The sequence below is a fragment of the Osmerus eperlanus genome, chromosome 25, assembly GCF_963692335.1.
Source record: "Osmerus eperlanus chromosome 25, fOsmEpe2.1, whole genome shotgun sequence".
In the NCBI taxonomy this organism is placed as follows: Eukaryota; Metazoa; Chordata; class Actinopteri; order Osmeriformes; family Osmeridae; genus Osmerus; species Osmerus eperlanus.
Window position 1 is genome coordinate 6,793,381 of NC_085042.1, and position 27,450 is coordinate 6,820,830.

General features: G+C 51.8%; 1 protein-coding gene across 1 annotated transcript; it reads left to right on the forward strand.

Annotated features, from left to right (window-relative positions):
- Positions 1 to 1,259: 1,259 nt before the first annotated feature.
- On the forward strand, positions 1,260 to 27,154 carry LOC134011745 (AP2-associated protein kinase 1-like). Its single transcript, XM_062451167.1, has 22 exons — positions 1,260 to 2,535; positions 6,834 to 6,952; positions 7,723 to 7,831; positions 8,142 to 8,284; positions 8,979 to 9,100; positions 9,454 to 9,535; positions 9,886 to 10,018; positions 10,426 to 10,529; positions 11,028 to 11,113; positions 11,201 to 11,355; positions 11,752 to 11,933; positions 12,555 to 12,565; positions 12,599 to 12,965; positions 13,528 to 13,715; positions 14,033 to 14,235; positions 14,352 to 14,426; positions 14,821 to 14,916; positions 17,220 to 17,324; positions 18,076 to 18,183; positions 19,004 to 19,159; positions 19,373 to 19,459; positions 24,395 to 27,154. The coding sequence occupies exons 1-22, from the start codon at positions 2,379 to 2,381 to the stop codon at positions 25,231 to 25,233; spliced, it is 3,627 nt and encodes a 1,208-aa protein (XP_062307151.1). The 5' UTR covers positions 1,260 to 2,378; the 3' UTR covers positions 25,234 to 27,154.
- Positions 27,155 to 27,450: the final 296 nt, after the last annotated feature.

A 27,450-nucleotide genomic window follows, 5' to 3' on the forward strand; every position in this document is an offset into this window, starting at 1 on the left:
CTTTTATTTTTTAAACTTATTTACAAAGTTATTAATAACAGATATACTGTATTTACATTATTTTCTTGACAATTTCTTGACACAATCTGGCACAATACAAACATTTCCATCCATTATGTTTCTTGTATTAAATCAAATCCTTGAAGGCTTCAGCCCAAAACCAGTTTTTATGGGAAATGACATAAAGATAGCTTAATCCAAAGGGGGTTTGTATAACTGACTACAGAACTGACCTGTGCTTATCTCAGAATTTACAGGTTTGGAAATGTATGTTGAATGAGCTGTGGATTAAAGGTCCTCAAGTAATAACCCACTTTGATGCACTTGGTTTTATGACATCTGAGATATTATTAACCACCAATGGCCGGTTTCTCGTAATTGTACGAATAAGAGTCTCAACAGACACACCATTGTCCCTTGTTCATGTAAGACCTCTGTTTTCAAAGGGACTTTGTGCTTTATGTTTAGTATAGATACTATTATCCCACACATTCTTCTGGCATTAGCTGTGGTCAAATAAATTCCTCGTACCGTTCACATAAATAATCATATGGTCTGCACATATACATAGAGTAATGTTGCATACAATCTTAGCCAATGAATGTCTGTTACCAAAGGTTTTTTTGCTAGGGGTGCTGCATATTCATAAAAAAAACATTTTGGTAACACTTTTCATTAAGGTTACATGTAGCAGGTAACTACATAGCAATACTACCTTTGATACAAACGTTGTCAATGGAATTGGGCTGAGGGACATATACCTGGGATCCAGGATTTAACGACACCTCCCAGAACATCATTATAGCAGTAGCTTAAAGCTTTGCACGTCTAGTATTCTACATTCAGCTACTGCACTGCCTGGTATAACTTTAAACTGAGTCGAGTTTCCGAAGGAATCGTTCAGGGTGACCCATTTGTTTTGTAATGAAACAGCGACCTCGTGAGGACAAGACAATTGTAAACGAATGAGTCATACCTGAGCCATGGCTCTGAGTCATACATTTTCATGGTTGAAATGAATAGAACTGGCCAGTGTAAGAACTAACTAATAGTATAAATTAGGTCCAGTCTAAATTAATAGCAAATATCAAATAGAATATCAATTTAGATTAAAGATGAATTGTATGTTGGACACTGATAAGTGAGGGTTGACTAGTAAAAAATGAAATGAGAGTCAATAAATGAACAATGTTCAATGGAAAGTGATGCATCTATAAAGTAAGAGGATGAGTTTATAGATAGATTATGTCTCAGGTTTCTCAGACTGAAAAAACAGCAAAAGACCCAAAAAAAAAGGCTTGCATATAACAAGTATTTAACAGATCTGCAAGAACCGCGATTAATTGGTAAAATAAGAGGATATTATTTATACCAAATACTACTACATGCTGCACCGCCGGCTGGACAGGACAACCAAAATGAAATTCGCTGATGTTGCGTTCTATGTGCCATGTAGCTAGGAAGCTAAGTACCTGTGAATGGGGAAAGGAAGTACACGATAGCTAGATCTAGCTTGCAAGAAATGTAAAGTGGCTAGCTAGCGAGTAATTACACGTCAAAATCGGAGAAAGAGATCACAATAAGTTAGCCAGCCAGGTAGTTAAATTGAGAGTTGTAATCGGCAAGGAAAACGGATGACAACAACGCTACTCTCTCTACGCTTTCTACTGGAGAATTGGATGATCAAGCTAACTTAGCCATTGCTACCTAAAAATCCACAGCTCGCTAGCCTACCTAGCTCTAGTATTTCTCCATGACAGATAACGCTACTACTGTCTGAGCTAGCTTAGTAGAGAGCAAGCCAGCGTAGCTAACTGACGTTGACTAAGACCTGCCGATCACCAGACATAAGTACTTGTATCTAGTTATGACAGTCAAATCATTGGTGGCTAGTGCTAGCTAGCTGATTAGCTAGCTAGCACTTGAAATTTGTACTATCAAATAGTGCAACTTTTAACATTATTAATCTAGACCGGTGATGGTTGTCAGTTAGCCAGACGGAGCGGTGCTAGTTTACCCAACCCAGTTTGTCTGGATAGTTTCCCCATCGCACTGACTGTCAAAGGAACGGCGACCTCATATGGACACATTGTCATTTGCTAAGAAAGGTTCTTTGCTTTTAACATTTCTTAACAACAAATCCGTCGGGACTCGTGGGTCGCCAGAAACCTATCGGTTTAAATTAAGGCTTAGTTAGCTGTCTTGTTAGCCAGCCAATGTTGTTAGCCTAAATTGCTAACGTTACGTTAGCCAGGCTTTGCTCATTCAATCGCTGGCTAATCCTAAACTCTAGTTATAGCTAGGCTATCTGTTATACAGCTCCCAGGAATTATTGGTGACAGTTTCGATTACAAGATTGGAAAGCTAACATCACTACAATGAAGAAATTTTTCGATTCACGCCGGGAACTTGTAAGTTCTGGGCCTGGTTCTGGAGCGGGTGGCGGAGGTGGTGGATCTAGTTGTGGCAGCTTCATTGGACGGGTTTTCACCATTGGACGGTATCAAGTCACAGTTGAGGAAACAGTTGCTGAAGGTGAGATATATAGACATAACTATTGGTTAACAAACATATACTAAAAGTCAGCAGGCCCCCGTATTTCTTTATGCATGTCGGGCAAGAAATTACTAGCAGTGTGAAGTGCCCGGTTACCACTTGGTGTGAAGCAATTAGTTGGCTTCATTTTATTTCTCTCTGTTTCATGCATTCATAAGTTATGCTATTAAACTTAACAAGCAGGGTCAGCAACTGCTTCAGCATGAACTTCTTCAGACAGCTGCAGTTGACATCATGGTGGCATAATTCCACAACAGGCATTGCATGCCGACCACTACACTAATAAGGAATCATGGGAATTCCAAAACTGTCTGTGAAATCTTCTTCCCAAAGGTGTCGGTTTTCCTTTGACACATATGAATGGTGTGTCAAATATCTCTGTTGTCCAGTGAGTCTATTCACAAGACTAGCCGTCTCCCCATTGGCATCTCAAATATCTAGCCGTCATACATCAACCCTGGGTGGGACAAGGCACAAGCAACCGATACGAATTTCTAAAGCTTATACCGAGACGCATGCTTAGTCACAGCAGTTCGTTTACTGAGAGTGAAGGAATAAAGGGTAGGGCCTAAATCTCACAATATGTGTAAGAACATTTGATATTTTACAGTAATTTTTCAGATGCAGTCTATAATTTCCGTAAACTGTAGGCTACTTATACCACAGGACTGCCTTGTCTTGTCTCTGCCCTTGTTTCTGTGTGGTTGCCACACGTGCGCGCACTAGTTTGGTCTCAATGCTACTCTGGCTCTGTCAGTTGAGAGGGCCTGTTGCTAAATAATGGATGGCAGGAGCGTGATTTATTAATTAGTGGTTTGGATGGGCACCATCTGTTGGTCCACCCTACCATGTTGCTTTGACTGTCTGACTACCATCACCTCCAGTCGTCGACAAGCCGTCTTAAAAGCGACAAGGGATCAATTACTAAGTCACTTTCCCATGGGGGCACACCTTTCTCTGGAGGCTAGAATGCAGTACGGTCAGAAACGCCCTCCAGGTGTGGCCCAAACTGTAAAACCTGCATTGGAGAACAGTTTGGTACACAATGTAGTTCCAATCAAGTTCAAACTCAGGAGAACATCCTTATAGTCTACCAGATTTCCCACAAACTGCCTTTGTCTCGGATTGGAAATCACACATTTCACAGAAGTTACAGTTGGAATGTTCTTCAAGGAATTGTATAGTCTGGCCCCCTGGCCCTGCTATCTGATATCCCCATTCTGTAGTTAGCCTCATGGTTCAGATGTTGGAAGAAGGAAAACGATCGCTTTAAATGAGTAGGCTATTTTAATCATGTTAATGTGATAATGGGAGTCATTTTCAGAGTCGTTCTCTAGACCATAAAAAAGGATGTCTAGTTAACTGCTGCCCTGTTTATCCCTTGTGTTATCTTCGGGTCGTTCTGACCCATCAGTCATTGTGACCCACCGTCGTATTGCGACAACTTTACCGCATACAAAAACAAAGTGAAGCATTTTCTTTTAACAGTTGGGCTGTCTCAGACCCCCCACATTGCGAAGGTTAAAAGAAAATTATTTTTATTTGTTTTTGTATTGGGTAAAATTGGGTAAACACAACGATGGTTCGTTATGAACCTTTGGGTCATGTGACCCGAAGGCAGCACAAGGGTTAAAGTGATTCCTCGTAACACAAGCCATCTCCAGTGTGAACTTGCCCTCTTCAGCGGTCTGCATGGGTAGCATTGTCGTCGAGGAAACCAGCCAGCTGCCATGCCACAAGCTAATGTAAGCACCGAGGCATGCTGGGACAGATACAAGAGTCCCATTTTCAACTGGCTGTTTGAAAATTTCCCTATTCAGAAACTGGTATCAGCCAGCTAGTGCCTAAAAGTCATACATTAAAACTGCCACTGCATACACTGTGTCGTTCTCTGGTGTTACTAGCACAGGGCGGATCGTGGACTGACCCCTACTGTAAACAACGTAGTAGCAGCAGCCATGCGTTTATTTATAGGATCGCTCTGTTATGCACGATTAATTACAGTGATGACACAGCCTACATGTCTACTAGTGTCCTCTGCATTTCTTGCTGCAATGCGTAAGCTGGAAGTGTGTGTGTGTGTGTGCGCTTGACTGGGGTATTATCCAGGATGTCAGCTATGGGGCTGCAGGACTATTTGTAGATGGTCTTGTTGTTGTTGGGTGCTGTCTGCTGGGAGTGCACTGCCGCACGTTGCTCCAGAAGCTCGCTAATCCTCCTAATTACATTCAGGCTCCTGAGATTAGATTCGAGACAGGAAGGGCATGGTAGTCCCACGTCAGTTGTAGAGAGCACCACGGGAGTAGTGCCCCGATAAAACACCAGGAAACGGAGAAGTTCATCCTTCGACGCGGCCCATTCCTCGCCTCACCCGCTCTCCTTTGGAGATGGCTTCCTATTGGCCGCCGCCTCCCGTTGAGCGTCATTCCTTCACCCTGATTCGACAGCTCTTCCGGGGGCTTTGCGGTGACGAGGCACCCGATCAAACCTCAAAGCGACGGGTCACGTGGAGCTGGGCTTAGGGATGCTAGCTGGATGACTCAGCCCAGGGCATGGCCCTCGAGCACACCACATACTGAGAGAACTGTCTCTGTGAAAGCAGCCTTGGTAAGGTGTGTGTGTGTGTGTTCGTCTGCGAGCGATTGAACAGGGGTTCACCCACAGGCTGCGAACACCCCAAAGGAGAGGAGGACAAGGAGAGCAAAAAAAACACAAATCTCCTCTTTGGGTCTGCGGTGTGTCTATAGAGCCCTGGGCGCCGTTCAGTATCTGGGTGCAGATTTACAGCAGGCCACATGCAGTTCCCCCTTCAATGCTGCTCTCTAACGTGACTGAATGACGGTGCTGCCGGGGAAGAAATGGTCTCTCCGGCACCACAGGAGTCAAGCCTGGGGGTCTCAGCAGCTAGTGTGTGCTGGGTGGATGTGTGCACCTGCATGTGAAATGAAATGTGTGGCTCTGTGATTGTAACCCCCACCCCCCCACCCCCCTCTGAATCAGTGTTGTTAGGCTACAGTGTGTCAACCATCGACCACGTCCAGAGATGTAGTCACACCTCTGTTGAGTGGCCAGCCCGAAGAAGAACCACGTACACGACTTAAGATCCTCTGAATAGCCGGGGCCAGAACCACAGGAAATCAGAGTATGTTCTTGAACTGCTTTGCAGCTGGATGGCATCCAGGATGTTGGTTTGACACATCCACAGTTTGCGCTGGTTTGGTGTGCCTGTGTAAGCAGCTTAGCGGGACGTGGGGGTTAGAAACACACCAGGAAGTGGTCGGCTGGTTGTGTCAGCGCTGTGTGTGTGTGTGTGTTTGTCACGGCCGAGCGCTGGCCGCTCTTTCTCAGACTGTCTGCTGCTCCGCTACCTGCAGTTTGCCCCTCAGCACTGCTGACTCACACGGTGCTATTTTAAGCCCCTCTTATCGCAGCTTGAAACACGTTTTTACGGAACTCACTTCCTTTAGCTTTGCCTCCACACACACACACACTTGTGTTCAGTCATTTGGTTTGTGTGTAGGTGTGTGTGTATGCGTGCATGTTTTTGTGTGTGTGTAAGCACGGGCACGCTGCCAGAACTGTGTGCTGGTGGTCAGACCTTAGGAGACTGTATCAAATGGACAGGGAGCAGAGCGATGCTCTCGTCCTGACTAGAGGAAGTCTGGGTTTTTCTCGTCCGTTGCTGTTAATCACAATCAGTAGATTTGCTTTTTGCATTAGTATTCCAGCACATATTCTCTGCTATGAATCATTCACAGGCTGTATTCTCACAATATCTGTGATTGTCTCTGGCTCTGCCTGCCTAGAATAACAAAATCTGTTGGCTGTATGTTATCTTTGTTTTTCTCTATTCATTATAAACATTGTCCTCTGACACCCATGCCAGAGAGACTATGCTAGCACCCCTGTGTTTTTGAACTGGCCATTTTGATGTTGGGGTGTTTGTTAAGCACCTGGTTGTCTACTCAGGTACTTAAAAACCCTGAACCTGATAGTCACACCATTCTAGTGGAGGTGGACATTACGTTCTTCCGCATGACTGAGCAGATTAACCCTTGTCACAGTCGCTGCGTCTGTCAAGGTCAACACAAGGCCATGGGAAGCTTGCCCCAAGGCTTCCTGGCTGATAGCAGACAACTGTGTGGTCTGTTGGTGCGTGTTGTTCGAGAGCTTTCGATTCGCCACACTTCCAGTTTCACCCTCTCTCCCTCCGTGTGTCTCTGCAGAAGACGGGTGTCACTCTCTCACTCTCTCTCCCCCTCTGTGTGTCTCTGCAGGAGGCTTCGCTATTGTCTTCCTGGTGAGGACTCACCAGGGCGTGCGCTGCGCCCTCAAGAGGATGTACGTCAACAACGAACACGACCTGCAGATCTGCAAGCTGGAGATCCAGATCCAGGTGAGGGGCGCGTGCGGCGTCCTTTCCCCCCCCGCACCCCCCCCCTCATCACCCCGCCCTTCTGTCCTCACACCCCCCCCCCCCCCAGTCACCTCATCGCCCCGCCCCTCTTCAGCAGACCACTCCTGGCCCCTGATACTGGTGTGCTCTGAAGCCGAGTTGTGTTGCTGTACTTTAGAAAAGGCCGTAATAACTGTATTATTACTGGGTGGTGGTGACTGTCAGCTATAAAGTAAGATAAAGAGAGCACAGGGGTTGGTGTTGAGTCATTCACCTGCCTGCACAGTGACAGCCCTTTTGACCGTGTTCTGCCAACTCAGTTTCCTGTCTTGTGGCTGAGCTATAACAAACCAGTTCCTTCAACCACACCCAGAAGGGCAGAGCGGGGAAGCTATTAGAATGACATGGTTGTCATCATTATCATTATTCCTTGCAGCCCTTTGAATATAGGCCCATAGAGCATAGGTGATGAGCAGAACTGTAACACACTGTACTACTTAAAATGTCAGCCACTCACTAAATGGTGCCTCCGTTCTGTAGATGGCTAATTTACATTTAGTCATTCAGCAGACGCTCTTATCCAGAGCGACTTACAGAAAGTACAGTGACATTCCCCCGAGGCAAGTAGGGTGAAGTGCCTTTCCCAAGGACACAACGTCATTTGGCACGTTCTGCAACCTTCTGATTAAAAGCCCGATTCCCTAACCACTCAGCCCATCTGACCCCCCCATAATTTGAGAGTGTGTGTGTGTGTGCGCGCGCTTGTACAGAGGGACCTGGTGGGCCACAAGAACATCGTGGGGTTCCTGGATTCCAGCATCACTGCCGTGGGGGCAGGAGATGTCTGGGAGGTTCTCATCCTCATGGACTTCTGCAGAGGTGAACCCTCCTCCTCTCTGTCTCTCTCAGCCTGTCTCACTCAGCCTGTCTCTCTCAGCCTGTATCTCTCAGCCTGTCTCTCACCGCCTGCTGCTGTCAGGGGGATGTTGGTACACATGCTACCTTGTATTCTGCGTAATGTAGGCTACGGCATGAAAAGAGATAAAAGTAAAATTGTATTTAAATCATATTATATATAGTCATTAAACGTACAGAAGCCTAGGATGTCGGTTCACTTATCTGTATTCCTGTGTGTGTGTGTGTGTGTGTGTGTGTGTGTGTGTGTGTGTGTGTGTGCGCGCGCGCGCAGGAGGGCAGGTGGTGAACCTGATGAACCAGAGGTTGCAGACCGGCTTCACGGAGGCCGAGGTGCTGCAGATCTTCTGTGACACCTGCGAGGCATTGGCCCGTCTCCACCAGTGCAAGACGCCAATCATCCACCGCGACCTGAAGGCACGTGGAGCCGCCGCACAGCCCTCACCACCTCCTCCGATCTGTCCCCGACACGTCTCTCTGTCCCCGACACGTCTCGCTGTCCCCGACACGTCTCGCTGTCCCCGACACGTCTCGCTGTCCCAGACACGTCTCGCTGTCCCAGACACGTCTCGCTGTCCCCGACACGTCTCGCTGTCCCAGACACGTCTCTCTGTCCCCGACACGTCTCGCTGTCCCCGACACGTCTCGCTGTCCCAGACACGTCTCGCTGTCCCAGACACGTCTCGCTGTCCCCGACACGTCTCGCTGTCCCCGACACGTCTCGCTGTCCCCGACACGTCTCGCTGTCCCCGAAACGTCTCGCTGTCCCAGACACGTCTCGCTGTCCCAGACACGTCTCACTGTCCCAGACACGTCTCGCTGTCCCAGACACGTCTCGCTGTCCCCGACACGTCTCAGTCTGTCTCCCTGTCATCAAGCACCGGCTGGACTGGGGCTTTCCAAACATAAGATACATTACATGTTATGGTCAACGATATACGTAAATATAGATATGATTCGTTTTTGATGACATGAGAGGTGATGGTGAACCATACCTTTTGTTGTATTTATTTGCTTTTAAGACCGTAGTTTATGTAGGGGGAGGACTAGCATTCTCGTCTTGTCACCTGACCTGACCTACCTGTGTGTGTGTGTGTGTGTGTGTGTGTAGGTGGAGAACATCCTGCTCCACGACCGGGGCCACTACGTCCTGTGTGACTTTGGCAGCGCCACCAACCGCTTCCAGAACCCCCAGACAGAGGGCGTGCCCGTGGTGGAGGAAGAGATCAAGAAGTGAGTGGTTACCGGCCCGGCCCCGCCTCCAGCGGGTTGAGCTGAAGCCCAGCTCATGCAGACAGTTAGGGAGTGGAAGCGGGTCAGATGGCTGAGCGGTTAGGGAATCGGGCTAGTAATCAGAAGGTTGCCGGTTCGATTCCTGGCCATGGAAAATTACATTGTGTCCTTGGGCAAGGCACTTCACCCTATTTGCCTCGGGGGGGAATGTCCCTGTAGTTACTGTAAGTCGCTCTGGATAAGAGCGTCTGCTAAATGACTAAATGACAATGTCTGTGTCACTTTGCTACTGGATTATTGAACTAAACCAAACTGTAGTGAAGAGGTGATGAATGCTTCCCTGCTGTGTGTAGGTACACCACACTGTCGTACCGGTCTCCTGAGATGGTCAACCTTTACGGAGGCAAGGTCATCACTACAAAGGCTGACATCTGGGTGAGTCAGCAGTTTTTCTACAAATCTACAAAGTGTGTATTTATTTTCGCGTAAAGGGGGTCCTTTATTGACCAGTTAAACTCTCCAAATGTTCCAGACCCCAAATATCGGTCAAACTTTTGAACAAGTTCATTTGTGAAAAAAAGAAAGAAGATTTGCCGTGGTGACGAAAGAAAGGACATGGGGGTGGAGAACCAGTTGGTCGTCGACAGACCCCTGTATGCTAGCCGTCAGCAGTGTCACGTTGCTGCCGACCTGTTGTGTTCCCGTGCTTCAGCTCGGCTAAATGTTCCCTGTAGTGCTGTCTGTGTGCTCTCCACCTGACACCCGTGGTGTGTGTGTGTACACAGGCCATGGGCTGCCTGCTCTACAAGCTGTGCTACTTCACGTTGCCCTTCGGGGAGAGCCAGGTGGCTATCTGCGACGGCAGCTTCACAATCCCCGACAACTCCCGCTACTCCCACGACATGCACTGCCTCATCCGTGAGTAGCCTTCAGCCCTGCCATCCACCCACTGACCATCTGAGGGGGACCATCTTGTTTTGAGATTTGGAATCTCGTTGGACTTCTAGTATAAATGGCTTATCGAGTGCTGACCCTTTGACTTAATTTAAGGAAATGAAACATTCTTTTAGGAACTCTTATCAAGTGAAAGTCACCCATTGCAATGGCAGCCAAATGTACATGTTTTAAGCATAAGCAAGCTCATAACTAACTGCGTTTTTGCAGTGTGTGTTTAGGTATAGCTCAGTGGTTAGAGCATTTTGACAGCAAATCAAAGGATTCACATACTATATACCCTATACGTTGCTTTGGATACAAATGTCTGCCAAATGAATACATGACATGATACTACATTTCCTGCTACAATATGCCCCCCCCCCTCCCAGGATACATGCTGGAGCCTGACCCAGACATGCGTCCGGATATCTACCAAGTGTCGTACTTTGCCTTTAAGCTGGCCAGGAGAGACTGTCCCGTCCAGAACGTTCATGTGAGTACGTCTCTCCGCTGATCAGGACTAACTGGCAGCATCTTCTAGCCAAACGAGCAAGAGATCTTTGACTTTACCGAAGTCTTTCAGTGCTTACTTTTAGTAGAGTGGACCCTTACAGACTGTATTTTCTATACCCAGATGTTGTGATTTATAGTCGGATTCCGAACTGATATTTAAGTCCATCATTAAAGGGCAGCGACTGAGAGGGTCTAAGCCTGTCTGCCTCTGCCAGTTGGCAGCCTGCACTCTCCTCCGGCTCTTTGAAGCGTACTGACAGGGGAAATCTCTGCTCTCAGTCTCCTGACTCAGCACTTTTCCGACAGAGAGCAGCATCAAAGTGCACATTCCAGGCCATTTATAGAAAGCGTAGATCCAGCGGCTGTGTTTAAAGGGAAAGGAGCCATCCCCGCTTCTCTGCGGCTGCAACCCAACGCGGGCGAATCGATTGGCTCTCCGCCGCGTTGCGTCTGAGCGCCTCTTCTCTCGTCTCTGTAGATCTCCTCCGTTCCCGCCAAACTCCCCGAGCCAATCAGAGCCAGCGAAGCGGTGGCCAAGAAGAGCCAGAGCCAGAGCAAAGCCAGGTGAGCGTCCTGCCGTCAACGCCCATGACGAGTGTCCCCCGCGCCCGTGTGACGACCACGACTGTCCCCTTCCTGCCCCTCCTCCAGGCTTACAGACCCTGTGCCCACCCTGGAGACCTCCATAGCCCCGCGCCAGCGCCCCAAGGCGGGCCAGGCCCAGCCCATCGGCATCCTGCCCATCCAGGCTGCCCTCACCCCCCGCAAGAGGCCCGCCGTGGCGGCAGGGGGCCCGTCGACCATGGGTACGAGCACCCCTCCCTTGACCCACCCCCCATCCCTAACTATCTCCTTCTCATCCGAGGTACGTCCTGCGTCAAGTTGGGACATATTGATCTGCTGGCTTACAGACCACAGCCTCGTAAATCCTCCCAGGGGATCACTGTGGATCACCCGTACAAGGCTTTTAATAGAGCGATAATTAGCCCTCAGGCACCCATCTGTCTCAGAGCTGCTGTCTCGTACAGAGGCACGGTACATCTGCTGCTGTCTGTTTCATCATCGCTCACGATCCAGATCGTTTCGGTTTGAGACTTTGGATCAAAGCAGATCTTATGAATTGATACGACATGATAAATGGAATATTTCGAATTCGATGACCACCTAAATCAAATGAATCCATGTCCTGCGCTATTGGACAGGTGTCGGTACGGGTGTGGCCCTTCCCGCTGCCAGCGTCCAATCAGCTCAGCAGGCCCCTGTGGGCCAGCCGGGCCCCTCGCCGGCCCAGGCCACGCCCCAGGCCACGCCCCAGCACCAGCAGGTCTTCATGCAGCAGCACCCTGCTCCCTTCTTCATCCCGCAGCACCAGCTCAACCAGCAGGTGAGGGGAAACCCTGTGTTTCTAATGTACGACGTGGATGTGTGGATGTCGACTTGGTGTTGCTCGGTGGTAGAGCATTCGACTGCAGGATGTGAGGTCGCAGGTTTGATCCCCCCCCCCCCCCTTGGATAAAAGCTACTGCTGAATGAACACATAATGTGGTGTCATTATTCGAATGTATGTGCATTTATTTATCTTGTGACCTAACTCTTTCTATCCCATGGAGGCGTTGTTGTGAGGGCTTGTAAAGGTCACGGGGGGGTTTCGTATTCGATTACACTCGTAGGCCGTAACTTCGTTTGCTTGCCAGGGATTCCTTCGGAGATCTGCTCGGTGATTGAGTTTGGAATCAAACGGCTAACACTTAGCGTGTCGCGCAGGGAGCCAGATCTGAGCAGCTCCCTCACTCCCTCCCCTCTTCTCCCCCCCGCCCTTATTTAGTTTAGCCGTAGTTAAACTGGGAGGGAGAGGGAGAGGAGTATGGTACTTACATCTGGGCCGGTCCCCAGACACGTGCTCTACTCGTACAGTCATGCATCTGCTCTAACTGGGGCAGACAGGAGGGTAGTGGAGCTTCTCAACATCGCCTGTGTTTCCTCTGACTCCACTATCGCCGAGCAGCATCCACTGGTGCAGAATCTCTACCAACAACAACAGCAGCAGCAGCAGCAGCCGCAGTGCCCCGCTCCCACCCTCCAGTCCTCTGCACCAGGCCAGCCCTCTGCACCAGGCCAGCCCTCTGCACCAGGCCAGCCCTCTGCACCAGGCCAGCCCTCTGCACCAGGCCAGCCCTCTGCACCAGGCCAGCCCTCTGCACCAGGCCAGCCCTCTGCACCAGGCCAGCCCTCTGCACCAGGCCAGCCCTCTGCACCAGGCCAGCCCAGGGCTAAGCCTCTGGTTCCAGCTGCTCCCGTGCAGCATCAGCCATCCATCCCTGCCGTGGTGACCCCCGACCCCGCGGCGCTCCCTCCAGCCCAGCCCGCCACCCCCAGCCCTCCAGCCCCCGGCCCTGCAGATGACCCTGACGCCATGGTAACCCCTCACCCTCGACCTCCAGCTCTGCTCTCCTAGACGGGGGAGGCTTGAAGGGTCTTCTCGCTCCCCTAACCCTGCTTGTCCGTCAGAACCCTCGCTCTGCTTTCATCTAAACACACGGCGATAGGATCGACGTCACGGTCGATGGTCGCCGCAGCACACGGGGAATGTCGTCCGGGAACAAGCCGCCCTCTGTCTTTTTAACCACTTCTCTTTAACATGAATAATGAATGCCGGTGGTGGGGTCTCCAATTGGCTACTGGGTGTAGCTGCTGTTTTCCCTGAATCATTGACATCTCTGGGTCTCCGCCGCACGCAGTGCCTCGTCTCTCTCGGGTGATATCGTGATCGTAACCCGCATGCTGCCGTTCAACCTCTTTTCCTTCCTTAACCGGGGGCGTCGGGTCGTAGCTTTTCGAACGCGAAATAAACGCTCTTCCTCCTCGACCGAGTCTTTTGCTTTTCACTCGGGCGCGAAGACGTGGGGTCTAGGGTCTCACTCTCACTTAAGCCCCCTCTCTCTCTCTCTCTCTCTCTCTCTCTCTCTTTCCCCCCCCAGACCCCTGGCCGCGGGGCGCACAAGGTCGGCTCCCTGACGCCCCCCTCGTCCCCCAAGATGGCCGCCCGGGGCGGGCACCGGCGCATCCTGAGCGACGTCACCCACAGCGCCGTGTTCGGCGTCCCCGTCAGCAAGTCCACCCAGCTGCTGCAGGCGGCGGCGGCCGAGGCCGGCCTCAACAAGTCCAAGTAAGCCCCCCCGGACTCCCCCTCCACGGGGGCCCCGGGGACCAACCGGCCCCATTCATGCCACCGCAGAGAGCCCAGCGGGCTCATGAACAGTCCATTCATACCACAGAGCCCACACGGGAGAAGAAACAGGCCTTTTATACCACCAGAAAGAACCAGGAAGAAGCACTCCTTTCAGTCTATTAATAATCCAGTAGGCTGTTCGTGCCCCCTCGTTTGAATACATCTGAATGATGAGCTGCTGGTGTGTTCCCCGCGTCCGAGCGGGCCTGGGTTACCCCCCCTCCTAAGGGCTGTGCGTGTGTCTGTGTGTTCAGGTCGGCCAGCACGACCCCGTCGGGCTCGCCCTGTTCCTCCCAGCAGAGCGTGTATCAGCCGGGTGAGCCGGGGGCCCCGGCCGCCTCCGCCGCCCCGGCCGCCTCCGGCGCCCAGCCCAGCTGGAACCCATTCGGGGACGACAACTTCTCCAAACTGACGGCAGAGGAGCTGCTGAACAAGGACTTTGCGAAGCTGGCCGAGAGTACGACCTGCCGCTCTGTGCGCACACACACACACACACACCTGTGAATAAACACGTACACACGCCAGGTTTAATACACACTGGATGCGTTCTCACCTCTGCTCTGCGTCTCTCAGCCAGGCCAGGTGAGAGCCTCATCCCAGGCCTGCAGCCGCTCTCCGCTGCCGCAGGGGGAGCCAAAGCATTCCCAGGTACGTCTCTCTCCTCTGGTCTCTCTAGCTGTCTCTCCTGCTCGGCAGACAGGAACCTCTTCAGTACCCCCTCCCCCCCCCCCCCCTCCTCTCTGTCCCCGGTGACTCCATTAGCTGTTAGCTACTCTGTCTTCCGTCGAAGGATGACGTCTGTTATCTTTTCCTCTCATCCATCAGAGGATGACGTCTGCTCGATTCGATTGTTGAGCTTAATTCTGAGCTCAGAATGTCTGAGTCAGTTTGCCCTGCTCAACCTCATCTGAAGTCGACCCTTAACTTCATGTCCTCCCCTCCTCCTCCCTTTTCCTCTGCCATCCCTCGCTCCTCTCCCTCTCCCTGTGTCTCTCCCTCTGTCACTGTCTCTCTCCCTCTGTCTCTCTCCCTGTGTGTTCAGCTGAGAGAACTGCTGACATCCTGGGTTTGGATGCCGGCTCAGCGCTGTTGAGTGTCCCTGATCCCTTTAACGCCCTGTCCCTCTCTAGCACTCCAGGTAAACCCCACCCACCCACCCACACCCCACCCACCCATACCACCTCCACCCATACCACCTCCACCCACACCACCTCCACCCACACCACCTCCACCCACACCACCTCCACCCACCCACCCACACCCCACCCACCCACACCCCACCTCCACCCACACCACCTCCACCCACCACACCTCCACCCACACCACCTCCACCCACACCACCTCCACCCACCACACCTCCACCCACACCACCTCCCCCCACCCACACCACCTCCCCCCACCCCACCCACACCCCACCTCCACCCACACCACCTCCCCCCACCCCACCCACACCCCACCTCCACCCACACCACCTCCACACACCCACACCACCTCCACCCACCCACACCACCTCCACCCCCCCATCTCAGCAGCGTTCATACACACACACACCATCGCACCTCTCCCAAACACACACCTGGTCCTGGGGGTTTGAACTGTTGCTGTTGCGCTTCGACAACGCGGCCCAGTGCTGGAGTGGTAATGCTGGAAGGTTACAGGTCTTTGTTATGGACCTCTCTCTCTTCCTGTATAGCGATCTGGCTTGCTTACTCACAGGGGCTCCTGTGGATGAGCAGCCCAGCTCAGCCATCTCCCGCTTGTGTGTTTACTGTCGCCTGGTTACCTCAAGGACAAACTCTCATTTGTTAATTGGATTTTCTTGATCTCGGAAGGTTATCTTGTTATGACCATCTCCGCTACTGAGAACAGGGAGCAAATCAGCAGCAGACCTCTAAGCTCTGTGTCAGGAGGAAGTGTGCGACTTCATTTCCTGTGTCTCTCAGTCTTCTTCTGTCAGTGGGGAGTGGAGAGGCGCTGCAGACCGAACTGCAGGAGATCTTGTGTTTCAGCTGTAAGATGGATGGGGTTAATCCTCCCAGTGCTCCTAGATCCCTCTCTCTCTCACTCTCTCTCACTCTCTCTGTCTCTCTTTCTCTACCCCGCTCTCTCTCTTGTTCTCTACCAACCTTGCAGTGCTCTATATCTCTCTCTTTGACACTCCCTTTTGTTCTTTGTCACATTCTGTCTCTCACCCTCTCTCACCCCCTCCACACACACACACACACATGCACACAGTCTGGTTGTCTTTCCGATCTCTCTCTCTCTTTCTCTCCCCCTCTCTCTCTCCTCCTCACAGTGTGGTCTCCTGGGTACAGAGAGAGCTCACAGCTCTGCCCTACAGCAGTGGTAGCTCACAGGAGAGAGCGGGGCACACAAGTCCTCAGGAGAATGAAGCAGCTCCTGATAAGAATAGAATAGAATAGACACCCAGCTCGACGGGCGGGGTCGTCCTATGACCTCATCCCCAGCATGCCCCTGGATGTGGTCCGTCGACGGAGCGCTTCGGTTTGTCGACGAGGATTCGTTTTGTCAGCGTTGACCTGTGACCTGTCACCTCTCTCCTCTAGTTAAGGGGGCTAAGAGTCACATCTGCTGTGTCATGTTCTGAGGCCCGCCCGCCCCCCCACGCTCCCTCCCCCCCCCCCCCCTCCCTGCTACAGGCCCTCGCCCCATGCCCCTGTAAGTATGAGTAGGCCAGGCGACCAGGCAGACGTGCCGAATGGACCTCACTCACACGCATGCACCCGTCTCATGCCCAAACCTGTTCGGGTGTACTAATGCTTATGCCAGTGTTGCATCCACCCACACACACACCCACACACACACTGGCAGGTGTCCTGTTGCGCCTGTCTGTCATTGTTGGGTCGGCACGACCTATAGAACTCCCCCTACCAGGGGACACGCCCTCAAGAGTCCCTCTGGGTGTGTCGTCTAGTGAGACGGCGGCCATGAGGGTCTGGATGGAAGAGCTGGAGAGTCGTGTTATTAACAGGAACGTGTGTGTCTCCTGCACCGTGTGTGTTGTTATAGCGTGATGGGGGGGGGGGGGGGGGGGGGACCGTGCTCTGAGGCATGGGGTGTTTCTATGGCTACGCCGTCGGTCTTGAATTAACTTGAGATGCGATGTTTTCTCAAGCATGGCGTTCTTGACACTGTAACCGACCTCCTAGACCCTTGCTGAGCCCATGGCCTCACTATGAACCCAAACAAAAACACTGAACTGATGTCAACAACACTAACATCTGCTACCTCCTTAGATATAGTAACCCTAGATATGTTATATCTAGTTAGCCTTACTCCTTTCTCCTTAAAATTCCTTATTGTCCTTTTCTTTCTCTTTGCTCCGCCAGTTTAACTCTTGTTCCATCTCTCTGTGCCTTTCTCTCTTCTTGTCATCCCTCCGTTCCTGCCCTCCTCCTCCGTCTCTTCCATGGCTCGCAGAGAAGCTGATCGAGGGGCTCAAGTCCCCAGAGACCTCTCTGCTGCTCCCTGACCTCTTACCCCTGAATGACCCCTTCAGTAGCTCTGCAGAGGGGCATTGCCATGGTAACCTCCTTCTCTAGCCCCCTTTCTTCCTCTCTTCTCTCCCTCGTTCCTCTTTGTCCCCTCTCCCTTCTTCCTCTCTTCTGTCCTTCTCTCCTCTTGTCCTCCTCTCCCTGTTCCTCCTCTCCCTTCCTCTCCCTGTTCCTCCTCTTGTCCTCCTCTCCCTGTTCCTCCTCTCCCTTCCTCTCCCTGTTCCTCCTCTTGTCCTCCTCTCCCTGTTCCTCCTCTCCCTTCCTCTCCCTGTTCCTCCTCTTGTCCTCCTCTCCCTGTTCCTCCTCTCCCTTCCTCTCCCTGTTCCTCCTCTTGTCCTCCTCTCCCTGTTCCTCCTCTCCCTTCCTCTCCCTGTTCCTCCTCTCCTCTCCTCTTGTCCTCCTCTCCCTGTTCCTCCTCTCCCTTCCTCTCCCTGTTCCTCCTCTCCTCTCCTCTTGTCCTCCTCTCCCTGTTCCTCCTCTCCCTTCCTCTCCTCTTGTCCTCCTCTCCTGTGCCCTCCTCTACTTCCCTCTCCTCTCCTCTGCCCTCAGTCTGTCCTCTCGCTTCCATGGGAGAGATGCTTCTCTCACCTCTAACCAGTCAGTGTGCTGAGGCCCAGGTTGTGTTAGAGAGAGAGCGGTCAGGCTTTCTACAGTCCAGCTCTCCTCTCTCTCTCTCTCTCTCGCTCTCGCTCTCGCTCTCCCTCTCGCTCTCTCTGTGTTCACTCCCAACCCTGCTCCACCTTCCCTTAACCCAGCATCTCTCCCTGCTCATCTTCCCCCAGCAGGAAAAGCAGAGATGAGCGTGGACTCCCTGATCGCAGGCCTGGATGCCCCCCAGACCCAGAGACTGCCAGCCCAGCCGGAGCCCTCCTCAGCCGCCAGCCTGACAGGTGAGGCCCCTGGACCAGCCAACAGGGGAGAGTGCCTCCTCTCTGCTGACAGTAATGGGATCCACAACTTAACCACTCGGCCTTTAGTTCCCCAAACCACAAAGTAGGAAGCACCTCTGTTGAGAGTGCTGTACCGTGCTGTTGTGGCCATGTTTGTTTGAGGTGCCTCACAGTCTAGTCTCTCTCTTCTCAGTGTAAAATACTGATGTATAGGTGAAACTTGTTATACATGATGATCATAGTAACATACGAGAATGAGGGAGTCAGGTGGCTGAGCGGTGAGGGAGTCGGGCTAGTAATCCGAAGGTTGCCAGTTCGATTCCCGGTCATGCCAACTGACGTTGTGTCCTTGGGCAAGGCACTTCACCCTACTTGCCTCGGGGGAATGTCCCTGTACTTACTGTAAGTCGCTCTGGATAAGAGCGTCTGCTAAATGACTAAATGTAAATGTAAACATACATCACCAGCATCACTGGATTGCTTTTTAAATGGCCAGATTGTAATATACATGGGGGAACCACTTTCCACCGGCCTCCAGGGAAATCTGTTCCCCCTGTGTTCTCAGTGTAAGAGACCTTTCAAAACGGTGTCCCCACCTTGTCCACTAGAGGGCGCCAAACCATCGTTGCTTGGTCAGAACCAGTTCCATCTCTCTCTATCAGGACTTCTCTGTTTTTGTCTGCTTGTAGGACGCTCTTTGCTCCAAACTTCATCTTGAGGTTATAAGGGGTGACTAACATTCATTCTTTCTTCCTTCCTGTCCTCCTCCCTCTCTCCCCCCTGTGGCTTGGCCTGCTCCTCCCCCCTGCTCCTCCCCCAGACCCTCTGGTTGGCGAGGCCTCTCTCCTGGGCTGTTCTCTGCTGCCTCACCACCCCACCCCTGTGTCCGCCCCAGCCTCCTCCTCCTCCGCCCCTCCCGGCTCCTGTCTGGACGAGCTAGCCTCCATATCTCTGAACCCTGGCCAGCCAGCTCTCGGTAAGGGTGCGCGTCTCTCCCTCTGCATCTCTAGTCCTCTCTCTCTCCCTCTGCATCTCTAGTCCTCTCTTTCTCCGTCTGGCTTTCCAGCCCTCTCTCTCTCTAGGTCTCTCTACCCTTTTCTCTCACTCTTCGTTTCCAGGCTTCGCTAACCCCCCCCCCCGCCCCCCCTTCCCATCACCCCCTCCTCCCTCTCCTCTTCCTCCACTGCAGACTCTGCTATCCTCACCTGCGGGGAGAAGGGCCCCGAGGACGAGTTCGACCCCATCCCCGTGCTCACCTCTAAAAGCACCAGTCAAGGTAAGGCCGGGCGGTCAGCCTCAGACCAGGGGGGGAGGGTGGGGGTGGGGGGGAACACCCCAGGCCTCTGCCAGGGCCACACAGCATCCTGCTCCAGGGCCCGTAGGTCAGCCCTGCTCCACCCTCACTGCTTCGACACATGAATGACCCAGAGGCTTCATCCTGTCAGCTTTAGCCCGTCACTTACTGGTCCTGTGCTGAGGGGCCTAGTGAGAGGAGCTTGTTTTACAAAAAGCCTGGATGTGCACTTCTGGGGGCATCAGGTGTCGTCATGCCGACGGCATGCTCTCATTTCCTGTGGTACCCCTCTCAACTCCCCCTGCACCACGTTGTCAGTGCTTCTACTGTTTCTATTGCAAAGATCGGGCACAGAGTGTTCCTGTCGAAGTAATCTGCAGCTCTCCAGACATGTGGTTGTTCAGATGTAGCGGAGGCTTGGAAGATGAGTGCTTTTGAGTGACTGAGGCCAGGACATTAACATCCTCCAGACTCGCCCTGAAATGCTGCAGCTGCATGTGGATAACCTCAGCTTACGACCTGTCTCTGTCTTCTTCTCTTCCTGCCCTCTCTCCCTCGTTCATCTCTCTTTTCCCCGCTTCATCCTTTCATGTCCCTCGCGCCGATTCTCTCATCTTTCTTATCCGGCTCCTACCTATCCTGTTTTTCGTTTTTACTCCCACTTTTTCTTTTCTTTTTTACATCCACCCTCCTCCTATCATTCCCCTGCTTCCTGTCTTCATTGCCCTGTTCCCTCTCTCTCTCTTTCCCTCTCTCTCTGTCTGTCTCTCTGTCTCTCTCTCTCTGTCTGTCTCTGTCTGTCTCTCGCTCTCTCTCTCTGGCTCTGTCTCTCTATGGCTCTGTCTCTTTCTCTCTTTCTCTGTCTCTCTCTCTCTTTCCCTCTCTCTCTGTCTCCATCTCTGTTTCTGGCACGTTTCAGGTGGTCACTCGCGCAACAACAGCAGCAGCTCAGAGTCCAGCATCCCCAACTTGGCCCGCTCCCTCCTGCTGGTGGACCAGCTCATCGACCTCTAGGGGGGGCGGGTGTGTGTTTTGTGTGTGGGTGGGTGGGTGTGTGAGAGGGGGGGGGGGGGGGGGTCAAGGGGCACCGTGCAATCGCTCCCAGCTAGAGGAGGAAGAGGGGGAGGCTGGCTTGTGAGGCACTGTGTGTATACGAAGCACCGAATAAGGTGAACCCTGTGAGGAGCCTGTTATTTTGGTCTCGTGTGCCTCCTTGCCCCCCCTCCTCCTCCTCCTCCTCCTCCAGCATCATCATCATCCCCTGCTCTACCTGGTGCGCTGGTCTCAGACGCTTCAGACTGGCTGCAGACATTCCCCAGTCCCATGTGGCTCTCACGCCCATCGCCCCCCCCCCCCCCCTCGTGGCACGCCCACCGTCCCCCCCCCCCCGGCTGCTGCCCCTGGCTGCCTGCACCCGTCCTCCTCCTCATGCTCTCCTCCATCTGTCTCCATCTCTCCATCCCCCTGTTATGTCGTCGTCGTCGTCGTCCCCCCCCCCTCCCCCCAGTTAAGTCCGCTGTGTCATGGATCTGACTATATAATAAGCAGTTTTGTGCTGTTGGCTATTATATCTCCTGGGTATCTTGATGCATCCCCCCCCCCCCCCCCCCCTCGTGGCTTTGTCCCTGTAGGGTACAATGCAGCCTAGGCCTACAGCTATATTCAGAGCTCCCTTGTGCAGGACACAGCCCCACAATTGAGGCCTGCAATGCCGAGCTGTCATTCTTGGGCTTTTGCCGGGATTTATCCAACCGATGTGGATCTGTGCTCCCTCCCTCACTCCCTCACTCCAGGCATGTCCCAAACGTTCCTCTCCACGCATCAGTCGCATGTGCACCGGGCGTCACTACGGCGGTCATATCTGTTCAATCTGTGAAGCTATCCAAGTGTACTACAACCCTCTTTCTGGGTGGGGGGGGGGGGAATCAATTTTTTCCCCTGTCGTAGCAGTCCTCTGCAGGACCTCGTTTGTCGGTGACAAATTCGATCACGGTATTCTCGCGAAGCTGCGCGATGGGCAGAGGGTTGAGCTGGTCTGCTAGACAGCGTGCTACCACTGCTGATAGGCCTTGCGTAGGGAATTGAGGCTGGCACTGCCTGGGGGCTTGACGTGGGGTTACTGGGCTTGGCCAGCAGAGCAGAGTGCAGAGAGGTGCGCTTGTTTTAGGTCACCAGACAGGTGATCGGTGCAGTGCATTGATCTTGAACTATGCTGGACTAAAGATCCCGTAGAAGGAGAACTCGTGTGTACGTTTAGGATTTGGACCTTTCTGATCCAGACGGGATCCTCGAATCATCTGTGCATTCTCTAGTTGCACATTTTCCCTCACGTCCTCCAAGTTACATTCATTCCCCTGTCCTGCCCAGCCATCCTCCATGCCCACCCACATGTCGGTGTTGCTTGGACCTATCATAGACCTCAAGGGGTCCCTTGTTCCACTTAAATATGGAGAACCATGTACATAGAAAAACACTGTCTCTGTCCTTAGACTTCTCTTGTAAAGCGTAGTGATACTACACCCAACGTGTTTGATATTTAAAAATTCCAAAAAGAAGACATATATCATGCTATGAGTAAATGTGACTTGATATTATAGAATGAATGTATGAAGTGAGTATCGATATGAAATATAATGAGAATCCATAAGGAAATATTCTAGTCAAAGAAATGTTTTATTTTCTGTATTATTTCTGTGTATTCTTTATGAAGCTGTATTTAAGAGTGCAACGATCCACGGTCCACATTCTAATGTCGATCTCTCATGTCTCATGTCGTGTGAAGGACAGTACCTTCCTTGTTGTTTCGAGCGTAGCGAAGCAGCCAATTGTGTCAGTCTCTCCTCACAGGGCTCCAAGGTCAACTCTGTGCTTGTTCCCTTACCTTTTTATGAACCGGTTTGGTCCTGTTTGTGGTTGAATTTGCGTAGTTTTTTTCCTCTGCTTTGCGACCTTTAAACCCCCTCCCACCCCCCCCCACCCCCCTCCTGACAACAGGGCTCATGACGGAAGCTGTCTTCCTGATATCTTTGTTGTCTCTTTTCTGTTCCTCCATGATTGGCTAACACTGGCAGAGCACATCCTCATCTTGGCTACCTTTATACCATCAATTACACAAGCAGAACATGACTAAATGTAAATGTAGAACAGGTTTATGCAGGTTTATCAATTGCTGAAAAACTGAACCAAAGTAGTTGTTGACTGGCCACGCCCTAGTCGATGTCACGGCATGGAGAGAGAGCCAAACAGAACTGTCTCGACTCACCTGAGGCGTGGGAAAGTCCCCCTGCTTGATTCGCTTTGTGAAAAACACCGCATATCAAAAAGAGATTTGACTTAAGATACATTTCTATTGAAATGTTACATCTGCGATAGGATATGCTTTAAGTTAAAGTTTCTTCTCCTTTTGTTCTTTGAAATAAGTCTATAGTTTTACCCTTCCCCTACATTGTGTAAAAGGTTAGTTCAATACCAAGACATTGACCTGCACATTCTACCGATTGTAAAGATTGTGTGGGTTGGAAGTTTAAAATCAAATGTATATATTTTTCCCCCTTGTTGTTTTCTGACCCCAGTTCACGTCCAGTTCTGTTGTTTGCAGGTTTTAGTGTGGCTAACCTATGCAATTCTGCAGTAATGCTTAACACGATCCTTAGACACCACAGTGCTGTATTTCGTAGAGTCCTGTAGCCTTGCCCGTAGAGTTTGACTTGTGTTGCTGTGAAACTGACGTCCTCGTGTGTTGACTTGGGAAGACGCTCGCACGTCGAATCCATTTGACTGCATCGAATCTGTTTGAGTCAAGAGCTATTATCTTGTGTGTACCTTCTATTTTTATGGACCAGAGACGAGAAATGGAGTCCAAACGAAAGGGAAGTGAAATAAACATGTATATGTGAATCGCTCTGTGGTCTCCGTGGGGTCTTTTTTATGTTTTGTTGAATGTGACACCTCCTGAGGGAAGCTCTTCCCGGTCCCTGGTTCCACCTTGCCTCACAACACCTTCCAGGGCACGAACGCCTCTCTGTAGTGGTAGGGTTCACTGGTGTAGGTCGGGTGGCGCTGTCAGGTTGGGTAGCTCACAGCCCCAGCTCCCCCCCCTCCCCTCACTTGCATCCTCCCCTGCCGTGTTGTCGTCTGGCTGGGCTGCTGTCGCTGCCACTAACCCCTCTCTCTCTGGAGCCTCCAGATAACTCCTGCTACCAGCACGGCTAAGGTAAGACTGGCCCTGTTTCTGCTCCTGTCCGTGTGTGTGCGACTCTGTCTGTCTGTGTGCGACTGTCTGTCTGTGTGTCTGGCTGCCTGTCTACCTGTCTGTGACTGTCTGTCTTGACTGTCGACCTCTTAACTATGCCGGAGTTCCAGAATGTTCTCTCACTCCGTATTCCACATCCCCCTTCACTCCTCCATAGGTTCCTCTGTTCTTACAAGAACATACACGACAAGAGCAACTCTAATGGACTCTGTTGCTCCCCTTAGAAACCGTTCATAAGGAGTTGTTTTCATGTGGGTTGGAGGGAGTCTGGTTCTGACGGTGTTGCAAGTCTCCAGAACTGTATTTGGGGGGGGGGGTGAAATTAGGTCATTTAATGTTGTAGCGTTCAAATTCTGTCGTTCTGTCTGTTGCTGTGTGTGGTGTTTCAGCTGTGTTGTAGAGAGCAGTCGTGTTGTTTTGAAAGGATTCGTGCTGTGCTGGCTTGTCGCTGTCGATCCATTTAGCTGCTCGCGTCGCTTCCGTGGTGTTTTCTGGCGTGGAGCAGCGATTTGTGTCGTCTTTGGCGTCGTTTTGGTTCCACTGTCATACCGAAGGACCTTCGACCTGTTGTTTTTCAAGCCGTTTCCTGTGAACTGGTTGCTGATTCCTGAGCTGTCTTCGTCGTGTCTAAAGTGGCATCTCTCCTGTCTTGTGTCCCCCTTCAGAGCCGGCCGGGGAGAGCAACGGCTACGATGTGCTGAGCGAGGCCCCTGAGGCGGAACTTCTGGAAGACTGCCTCGGAGCGACCCAGGGCTGTGTCCACTCCAGTGACGAAGACGAGGAGGAGGAGGATGAGGAGGAGGAGGGAGCCGAGGAGCAGGGGAGAGGGGCCGTGGAGAACCACTCTGCAGGGGCCCCAGACTGCAGCGGCTCCCAGCCCCTCCTGCTCGATTCGGAGGAGGAGGAGGACGTTCCCGACTTCCCCCCCCAGCCGTCTCAGGCGCCCTTGCCTCAGCCTCTACCCTCCACCCCCTCCCACCAGCCTGGCCCCGGCCCCCTCAAGCAGACCTCCCTGGGGTCAGAGGCCCCGCCCGACGTGTTCTCCAAAGCCCCCTTTCGTATCGGGCAAGGAGAAGCCGGCGACGTGTTTGCCAACGCCCCCTTCGTCCGCCCCCCATCCGTGGTCCACGCCCATCCCGACGTCTTCCTCCAGGCCCCCTTTGGGAAGAGGAAGGAGGCGACGGGGGTCGTCGGGCAGCCCGCCCAGCCAAAGCACGCATACCCAGCCATGGTCCACCCTGAACAAGCCCTCCTGGACCAGGTGGCCTCCCAGCCGTTCCGACCCCAGGCCCTGGCCAAGTATTCCAGGCACTTTGAGGGCCCCGTGCCCCCCCAGCAGCAGCCTGTGTCGGCCCACAGGGGCACCTCCGGTGTGAACAGGCAGGCCTCCCTGGGCTCGGCTCCCCCGGGGCCCCTGCACTCATGGGCCTCTGAGGTGAACGCTGCCGTGGATCCCTTCGTCTCGGCGCCCTTCCACCTCAAGGCCCCGCAGGACAAGCCCTGAGCAGGGGGGCAGTGATCTGGAGGGGCTGGGAGGGGGGGAAGGGGCGTGTTGGAGCCGTTAACACGGAGCACTATGGTAGAGTTGGCACGCTGCATGCTGCACCCAGCGCTTAGGCTGGGCTGCATGGAACTCGCTCATTCCATCCTCGACTGACTTGACTGTGACTCGATCGGAAGCTCGCGGTCGAAGCACTCTCCCGCTGCGGTTAGAATAAGGAGGTTTAGATCAATCTCAGTTATCTCCGTGCTGGACCCTGTTATACTCATGTTATAGTCATGCACAGACATTATGGGGAAGGGGGGGGGGGGGTAGAGATGGTGGTTTGGTTTTTTTCTTGTTTTTTTTCTCGCCTACCTCAGTTAGAGTTTTCCTATGAGAGCGCATTCTTACTGATGGAGAGCTACACTAGGGGCCTCCTCAGAGTGTTTCTTTGCCTTCCTCCTTCCCTCCACCATTCCTTCCTGTTCTCCATCGGCAACGGCTCCACTTCCTCTCCTACCCCCAGCTATGGTGCGTCCTGTTACTGTGACAACCATTTCTGTACTCTGTCACTTAGCTACCTTCACCAGGAGCACCAGTCAAGCCTGCTGTACTGGGACATCTGTAAGGAGACCATTTTTTTTTTTTTTTTTTTTATGAGTGAATGATTTTTCCAAGGTTTCATTTCATCTTTATAGGTATAATAATGGCATTTAAACTCTCGGCAGTGCTGTCATATTTTGGTAATTTATGTAGGGTTATAATCAGATGCTGGATTATGTTGCACATGTAATGAATTGTGAGGAGATATTTTAGCCGTTTTGATTTGTATTGTCATTAATCGTGTCCTATGTTTTATGTGGTCCTTTGATTTTCTATTCTGTAACCAACATTGCTGAAATCACAAAACTATGTTGTTGTTTTTTGGGGTATATCCATGTACAATCTCACTCCATGTATTATGTCAGTCTTGCACATCTTTGACATATACGTTATGCAAGTCTGTCCTCCAGGTCTACCAAGTGCCGGCTTTTCAGCAAACATGCCTGTATTAACGTCACTCCGTTTGTGTGTGTGTGTGCGTCTGTTGGTCATCGTCACATCACAGTAATGGAGAAAACCAAGAATCTACAGTTACACTTATTCTGAGGCCTTGAACTCTTCAGCCCATGTCCGCACGGGCCCACGGGCCCTTCGTCATATCTCCCGTGGCCCGCTCAGGATCCCTCTCTCCTCCTCCAGCTGCTCATATGCGATCACTCCGAGCGCCGCGTCCTCAATCAGCACTGGATCATTTCCTGCTCTCCCTTCATTGTCGATGGGACGGCTTTTTCGGAATGTACTTGAGCTCTTACAGGGCGTATGCTTGGCTCCATGCATTCACCATAAGCAGTCACCTATCTCCACGTCTTATCGTACACCGTGGCAATTTGGCGCGGCCTGAATCGAAACTCAATATGGTATGGAAGAGAGGTTTGTGTGCTTTCCGAATGGCTGTCGTAGAATAGAATCTGAAGCACTTGTTATTCCCTACTTTAATGATGAGGTGATGGGAACCATTGTAGAGACCCATAGCTGTTTCCTGTGAAGCTCGATGACAATTGCTGATTTTACAGGAATCAATTTTGAGTTTTGTTTTACTTTCCTTAATTTGAGTGTATGGCAAGTCTTATCTTCACTGTATGGCAGTTTTGCTGTGCAAATGAAGACTGCATCAGCAATGATTATGTTCTACAAAATACATTTGTTGTGGTGATGCATTTTGTGAACACTTTCTTTCTTTGCTGTAGTTTGTTAGAAAGTGAGGCATCTTATTCAACAGTAAGCCCCACCTGCTAAAAACTATGGCACCCATATCAAAGTACTTGAGTCATCCAAAGCTTGCCTTTGATGAAAACCATGATGTGTTGTATGTCATATAAATATTATTAAATGAATGTAAGCCAGACTTTGTTTGTCATAATTGCCCTCCACCTGCTCATCTTGTTTCTCACACACACACACACACACACACACACACACACACGCGCACACACACACGGCCACACACAACTCAGTTAACGTTATCAGTCTTAAACCCCTCACCTTGGTCCTATTTCCATACCTTTAGGATTCAACCGGAATTTCGGATGTGTGTTGGTTTCTGGGCCAGTGCCCCCTTCTGTTGTCTAGCACCACCATGTGGTCAAAAGCCAGTACTGCGAGAGTTCCTTCCCTGACTCCGGGGACCTGACATCC

Bases quoted from the DNA above. Each gene is read 5' to 3' on its own strand.
- LOC134011745 (XM_062451167.1), top strand. From the start codon at position 2,379: ATGAAGAAATTTTTCGATTCACGCCGGGAACTTGTAAGTTCTGGGCCT. The intron at 8,285-8,978 runs GCACGTGGAGCC...GTGTGTGTGTAG, and splicing joins TCATCCACCGCGACCTGAAG to GTGGAGAACATCCTGCTCCA. The intron at 11,114-11,200 runs GTGAGCGTCCTG...CCCCTCCTCCAG, and splicing joins CAGAGCCAGAGCAAAGCCAG to GCTTACAGACCCTGTGCCCA.